The sequence below is a fragment of the Hypomesus nipponensis genome, chromosome 8 (assembly GCF_054491055.1).
Source record: "Hypomesus nipponensis isolate SF chromosome 8, ASM5449105v1, whole genome shotgun sequence".
Lineage (NCBI taxonomy): Eukaryota > Metazoa > Chordata > Actinopteri > Osmeriformes > Osmeridae > Hypomesus > Hypomesus nipponensis.
The window spans coordinates 13,230,001-13,237,500 of NC_140368.1; the positions used below are offsets into that span (position 1 = coordinate 13,230,001).

At 52.0% G+C, this 7,500-nt stretch overlaps 1 protein-coding gene across 2 annotated transcripts in view; it reads left to right on the plus strand.

Annotated features, from left to right (window-relative positions):
• Window positions 1–7,500, plus strand: part of dpyda (dihydropyrimidine dehydrogenase a) — a 123,764-nt gene that overhangs the window by 42,383 nt on the left and 73,881 nt on the right. For both annotated transcript variants that reach the window (XM_084703342.1, XM_084703343.1), the window contains 3 exons: window positions 2,716–2,823; window positions 3,610–3,779; window positions 7,355–7,500. The exon at window positions 7,355–7,500 is cut by the window's right edge and continues 65 nt beyond it. In XM_084703342.1, the coding sequence (XP_084559468.1) occupies window positions 2,716–2,823; window positions 3,610–3,779; window positions 7,355–7,500 (424 nt within the window). The remainder of the gene's footprint in view (window positions 1–2,715; window positions 2,824–3,609; window positions 3,780–7,354) is intronic.

Sequence of the window (7,500 nt, forward strand, 5' to 3'; positions counted from 1 at the left end):
AAAGCAAAGTTGTTTTGAATGGCTGAAAGGCCTCTGATGTTTCCAGAAACAGACTCTAAAGAGAAAGCCACCCAAACGTCCTGTCTTGTAAGGGACCAATCTATGATTTCACACACGAGCCCCCAAAATCACCATTAGGCCCTCATATCATTTGCGGACCCTTCTCAATAGTATTAGGCAGGGGGAAAGGTTCGGCGAGATGTAGTTTGGTCTCTTTATGGTTTGTTTCTTGGTTTATGGACAGCAATTTTCCTAATTCCTGTTTATACGGTCGGATTCTATTTCGCATCCCAGACGAATGCGGTGGTAGATGTGGATGAATACGAAAAAAAGAGGTGCTTTAAATTGAAACGTGTAAGCTCTGATCTAGTACTAATCACCCCAGTGCTGTGCCAGCCCCCACGCCTCCACGACAACCCCTGCCCTCCGTGTGGCGAAGACGGCTATTTTCTCCTGACAGGTCTCTCCCGAGTTGCCTGTTCCTGTGGGTGACAAGGTTAATGAAGGCCCATCGGAGAGGCCCTTCTGGGTGGCACTGGTCTATATATGTAGAATCTTAATGTACTCGGTGAGGCCCGGCCCTTATTTAACGCCCTGCCCCTGGAGCTTGTTCGCTGCTGACGCCATGCCTGTGGGGGGGGGGGGGGTGGGGGGGGCGAGGGGTCAGGGGCTGTACAGCGAAGGGAAGTCAGTCAGAGGCGAGGGGGAGGGCGTGGGGGGATGTGTGTGTGGGGGTGGGAGGTGGGGGGTGGGGCGGGGGGGGGGGTTGTCGGGGGGCTCCGACAGCTCCTTCTTCCCTCACTTTTCCTTTCTTTCTACTTCTTCCTTTTTTCTCTATCCTGCTCTGATTCTTTTTTTCTCTCTTTCTCCCACCCCTTTTCTCTCTCTCTCTCTCTCTCTCTCTCTCTCTCTCTCTCTCTCTCTCTCTCTCTCTCTCTCTCTCTCTCTCTCTCTCTCTCTCTCTCTCTCTCTCTCTCTCTCTTCATCTTTGTCCCTATCACTCTCCTCTCCCTTCCTTTCCCTCTGTTTATCTCCTCTCTCTGTCTCTCTCTCTCTCTCTCTTTTTCTCCATCTCCGATAGGGACTGATAACGTTTGATTAATGAGTGCTGGGTGAAGCAGCAAATGAAAACATCTGTGAAAGATGATTTATTATTTTATACGCTTTGATATAAAGAGAGGAACGGAGGGGCGAGTAAGACTGCCCCCCGTGGCCCCCACTCCTACTCCGCTCACTTCTTCCCTCTATCCCTCTATCCGTTCATACCTCCATCTCTACATCCACCTATCGTTCTATCCCTCAGTTCCTTCAACCCTCCATCTCTCTATTGCCCTATCCTTCCATCCCTCCATTTCTCCATCCTCCCAACCCCTCCATCCCTCCATCTTTCCACCCCTCCATCTCTCCATCCTCCCAACCCCTCCATCCCTCCATCTCTCCACCTCTCCATCCCTCCATCTCTCCACCCCTCCATCCCTCCATCTCTCCATCCTCCCAACCCCTACATCCCTCCACCTCTCCCTTCCTCCATCCCTCCATCCTCTCGCCCCGGGGTCCACGGCTGGGGTTCTCCTCAGGCAGCGCGGAGGAAGAAGCCGGATCAACCTCAGCCAGGTGATTAGCACGTGACTAATAGCGGCCTCGTCGCCCGCGATGGAGTTTTCAGAGTCAACGGGGACGCAATTGTCTAAATCCACTCCGTCATGATCAGGCTGCGCGGCTTGCTCCTCGGCCGGCTTTGATTCGCTACGGAATACTAATGATGACCACAGAACGTGGCAACCGGCATGGCGTGTGAGCTGCAGCATTCATCACTGTTAACCCAGATGAATGGCCGGGGTAATGCCCCATACAGCTCCTCACTGGAAACAAATTGGCAGTGTACTGCGCGGTGTTTGTTTAAGAACGCTCGCACAGTACCTGTTTCATCCTCAAGCCCAGCTCGTTGAATTTCCTTCAGAAGACCAGGAGGGCAAGGGGAAATGCGTGCTGTCTCGGCGGGTCCCTTTTTGTGTGTGTGTGTGTTAAACCCAAACAAACGGGGTTTATTTTTTTTCCTACCCGGACCCAACCGTGAACCGACGCGGGCTCCACGATTTAGAAGCCGTGCTTTTCTCACCCCCGGGGAAACACAGGGACTCCGCTGATGGCAGTCGAATCGACGGCGCCGCGCGCGCTTCCAAAAAAACGCCCGGCGAGAAATTGGAGACGTGAATCACACGCCTCCTCCGACGGCCGTGTGTCCGCCGTGTCACATCTGCCTGCATTTTTAAACACGGCCTAGAGGGAGGGCGTGTGTGTGTGGGGGGGGGGGGGGGGGGGGGGGCAGGGCGGTAGAGCTTGGCCGTGCATCACAGCCTCAGCCCCCACGGTCACCGTTACCCAGCTCCACTCATATCCATATTTCATGAGGTCTCAGACATGATATAATTGCTCCATCAGGACCTAATGCTGTTTACTGTTAACCGGAACAGCGCGGCGCCTGGCACACACAAAGAACCGCCCCCTGTGCAGCGGGCGGTCAAAGGTTGCGGACGCTCCACTTTGCGACCCCCTGTTTGGATTTGTGTCAGGATATGTGACATCAAGAATGGCATTGCCTGTTTTGCAGCCATTGTTTGGCGTTGTATAGAGAGTGTAAACGTGTCAAACACGTCCATCTATGTTCCATTCACTCTCGTTATCTCTGCTTGTTGTGTTCACGGTTATTACCAGGGCTTCCTCAGCCGAACCGAAATCAGATGTTCAAGGGTCTGTCTGTGGACCATGGCTTTTACACCTCCAAGGATTTTCTGCCTCTCGTTGCGAAGGCCAGCAAAACAGGTAAGAACAACCCTGGCTACCTCGTGCAGGAATAGAGAATATCAAAGGAATGAAGTCTCCAAATGCCATGTAATTGTATGGTTGAGAAGCACGTGTGCCAGACACAGTGGTCTGGGTGACGAGATGCTTGGTGCTGTCTGCTCAGAAATGGCATGAAGACCCTTTCTAGTGTTTTCCATTTAGTGTTGTCTTTCAGCGTGGGTTTTTCTTGAACAACCTTGGGCAAAATGGAGCCGTAGAGAAAGGGAAATATTGAAGAGGTGCCTTCAATAGAGCACTGAGTGCTGCAGAGAGTGGGTTTGGCATGTTAAACTTCACTTTTAAAGTGAGGAGGACTTTCTGAAACTGACAGTTGATGTGAGGACCAGGTGAGAGGAGAATGGAGCACACCTGCCCTGAAAGACTGACCTAGACGAGGAAGCACCAGGGAAGGGGCCAGGTTAAACTGTCATTGAAGCTGAGGAAATTTGAGAGCGAGTCTGAAAGCGAACCTTCCAGAAAGTCTCACGTTGACACGAGGAACAAAGACGGTTGACCTTAAATTGGATTCAAATTCATCTTTTCCCCACCTGCGTCTTTCCGACTCTCTCCGTCTGTCTCCCTCCCGCCCCCCCCTTCTCTCTCGTTCTCCCCGACCTTCTTTCTGTCTCCCGCCCCTCTCTCTGTCTCCCCCCCTCTCCCACTCTCACCCCTACCTTCCCCCACCACCACCCCTGCCTCCCCTTCTCCCACTCCCACCCCCCACCCCTATCGCCCCCTCTCCCACCATCTTCTCCTCTCCTGCAGGGATGTGTAGCTGCCGTCCGGCCCTGCCTCAGCTGACTGGGACGGTGATCGTGCTGGGGTCGGGGGACACGGCCTTCGACTGCGCCACCTCGGCCCTGCGCTGCGGTGCCCGCCGCGTCTATGTTGTCTTCCGGAAGGGCTTCACGCACATCCGAGCTGTCCCGGAGGAGGTGCGGACCACAGAAACACGGAGGGAGGGAGGCGAGAGTCGATAGGGACAAAGAGGGATGTGCTGTAGAGAGAGACAGCGAGAGAGAGGAAGTGAGGAAAGATAGGGCAAGGGAGAGAGACAGAGAGAGATACGCTGTAAAGGGAGACTGCAAGAGAGACAGAGAGAGAGAGGGAGAGGGAGAGGGAGAGGGAGAGGGAGAGGGAGAGGGAGAGTTGACAAAAGGAGTGAGCAGACAGGGGGTAGAGGACACAACAATGACATGGAGGGAGGGAGGGAGGGAGGGAGGGAGGGAGGGAGGGAGGGAGGGAGGGAGGGAGGGAGGGAGGGAGGGAGGGAGGGAGGGAGGGAGGGAGGGAGGGAGGGAGGGAGGGAGGGAGGGAGGGAGGGAGGGAGGGAGGGATTGGAGAGAATGGAGGGGGAAGTGGCGAGTCTCAGTTTTTATTAAGATGCCTGTGTGAGTGTCCTCTCTTCTCCCTGCCCTCCTGACACTTCTCCTAAGCCCCTTTTCTCTCCTGTTTATTACAAAGACTTGTCTTTGGGCTTGGCGGGCGATAACTGTCAAAGCCGCGGTCACACACGCGGACGCACGCGCGCGCGCGCGCACACACACACGAACCGCGCGCGAACACAAACACACACAGACGCACGCATGCACAAAGACGCGCGTGCACACGCACAAATCTCCGAGAGCTGCGGCCCTCTCAAGTCACACTGCCTCAAAGGAGAGATGGAGGGTGTCACGACAGCGCTATCTCCCCGCCGCTTCAAAGTTATCCCTGAATCGGAGTCCTGGCGTTCACTCACCGCCCGTCTTCCTGGTCTCTATCGTATCTGAGGTGGCGGGAAACAGCTGAAGCTTTTATTCCTTCTCCTTCAACTGGCAGAGGGACTTACTGTACCCCATATAGTGGTTGCCATTGTGAGCCAGTACTGGATACTGTCTACTGATAGCATGTGGAATAGGGAAATAACCTTTGTGCAGATTCCCGAGTTAAGTGTTCAGTGCACACAAGTTAGCGCATCTGCAAATGTAGAAACCCCTGAGGTAATAAGTTCAATTCTTTTTTTATGCAGGAAAGGAAAAAGATACATCTCTAATTTACTGAGCATCATGGGAATATTATGGTTACCCTTGGCTTCACTTTCAAATAATACTTATTTAACGTCTCTTAAAATCACTGGAAGTGACTTAAAGGTATATATTCGCTTGTAAAATATAGTCATTATGCTGGAAGAAACAGGTAGCTGGAACCTTGTGTGTCTTTCCCACTTCTTGCCACTTTCCATGGCTGTGGGTGAATATTATTGAACTTCTCTCCTATCGTGGGTGTAAGGACAAACTCCTTTGTTTGTTTGTTTGTCAAACAGCAGCTTGCCTGTGCCGTTTACTTTGTCTTTGACAGGTAAGATTCCAAAGAACATTGGCCACTCACCCACCAGAAGCAGGAAAAAAATAGGCTCATATTGCCCTAGCACAGGGCTGCCCAATGCTAGTCCTGGATTTTGTGTAAATCTCCAATAGAGCAGATCTCCAAAAACATGGTTGGAGTGTAAACCTACAGGAGGGTATCTCCCCAGGAGCAGGGTTGGGGTGTGACCCTACAGGAGGGTATCTCCCCAGGAGCAGGGTTGGGGTGTGACCCTACAGGAGGGTATCTCCCCAGGAGCAGGGTTGGGGTGTGACCCTACAGGAGGGTATCTCTCCAGGAGCAGGGTTGGGGTGTGACCCTACAGGAGGGTATCTCCCCAGGAGCAGGGTTGGGGTGTGACCCTACAGGAGGGTATCTCCCCAGGAGCAGGGTTGGGGTGTGACCCTACAGGAGGGTATCTCTCCAGGAGCAGGGTTGGGGTGTGACCCTACAGGAGGGTATCTCCCCAGGAGCAGGGTTGGGGTGTGACCCTACAGGAGGGTATCTCCCCAGGAGCAGGGTTGGGGTGTGACCCTACAGGAGGGTATCTCCCCAGGAGCAGGGTTGGGGTGTGACCCTACAGGAGGGTATCTCTCCAGGAGCAGGGTTGGGGTGTGACCCTACAGGAGGGTATCTCTCCAGGAGCAGGGTTGGGGTGTGACCCTACAGGAGGGTATCTCTCCAGGAGCAGGGTTGGGGTGTGACCCTACAGGAGGGTATCTCCCCAGGAGCAGGGTTGGGGTGTAAAGGATAGACAGCGCTGCACAGATATACAGTAACTTGTCACTGACAGGAAAGTTAAGAAACTTTCTAAGTAACCTCACAATGCCTGTAGCAGATGCTGCATTCATTCTTATGGTATCATTAAAGCAAACTTAATTCATTAATAAACACAATTTTCATCTCCTCATAAATCTTTTTGTCCATCACTCGACTCCAATGAGAAGTTGACTGTTTATGGTTATAAATACACACGATTCGCAGCCTCTTTAATATGTTGTGACAAGTTTGTTTTCGAACGAAGGTTTCTCAGGAAGGAGAAAAACACAACTACGAGTTGAAAGACTGTTCTGCCTGTACCGCAAGGGCGTCGAGGTTGAAGGCACATTATCGCAACACCGCAATAGGCTGTCCAACAGCACCTTTAGTCACGCTTTCTGTCAGCGCTGCCATGGTAACTCTTAAAATAACCCTAACGAAATGAGAACTGTATGGTGATTATCAACAGCTGTTTGCTCTCCCCTGCTGGCGCCTGCCTCTAAGCCTCTCCCCTCACCTTGCACTAATTAAGCTTGTTTATAAGGTATATTAAGTTTAGGACACCAGTAGGCGTATGTAACCTTCACAGGATGGGAAAGAAAACACAGAAAAGGAAGAAAAAGAGAAGAAGAAGAAGAAGAAAAAAAAGCAAAGGAAAAAAAAGAGATACGATTCCCGCTCAATCTCGTGCGAGGCGGTAGGCATTGATGTCAGCTGAGACAATTTGAGCGGACTGCGGGGAGAAAGGAGAGCTATTATAGCAACCCTCCTCTCCCACTCCCCTCTTTTTATGCATATCTTTGAAATGGAACCATTATTTGAGTGACTTTGTTACAGATGGGAAGGTCCCCCCCCCCCCCCACCCTGAATCTGTGTGAAATTGGAAAGGTCTTTGAACGCGCCTCGGAAACTTTCTCTTGTCTTGCATTGTGTCGCGGCGTATTGTGCGATAGTGAAATGAATATTTCTCACCTTCAATGCGGCTCTCGTTTAAGGGGCGTGGACCCATCTTTAAGGAGTCCTGTGTGGCATTGACAAGGCTTTAACAATACAAAGCCTTTATGGTTTAACCATGTGTTGTACATGGTGAGGTAAAGACTGGCGTCATGACACCGAAAGGCAGATATTCGCCCGATCCTAACCCCATACTAAAATGTTCTCCTGGAACAAAGTATTGAAGGAACAGCCTTTCGCTCTCACCTAGGGAAACGGTATTTCGGAAATGACGATTCATCTGCAGAATTAAAGGATGAGCACTCAAAAGTCCATGAAAAGTACTGGTGGGTTCAATTTGTCTCACATTTTCATAGATGTCCATTGGGTTTTATTGTACACACAGTGGCCTGTACTGTTGACATGCATCAAGCGCACCCAAAGATCCTTTTTGTTGGACTGTCCTCTCCAGATGGAACTGGCCAGGGAGGAGAAGTGCGAGTTCCTCCCCTTCCTGTCTCCACGTGAGGTCATCATGAGGGCGGGCCGCGTGGCAGGAATGGAGTTCTGTCGGACGGAGCTGACGGACGCCGGCGATTGGCTGGAGGACGAGGACCA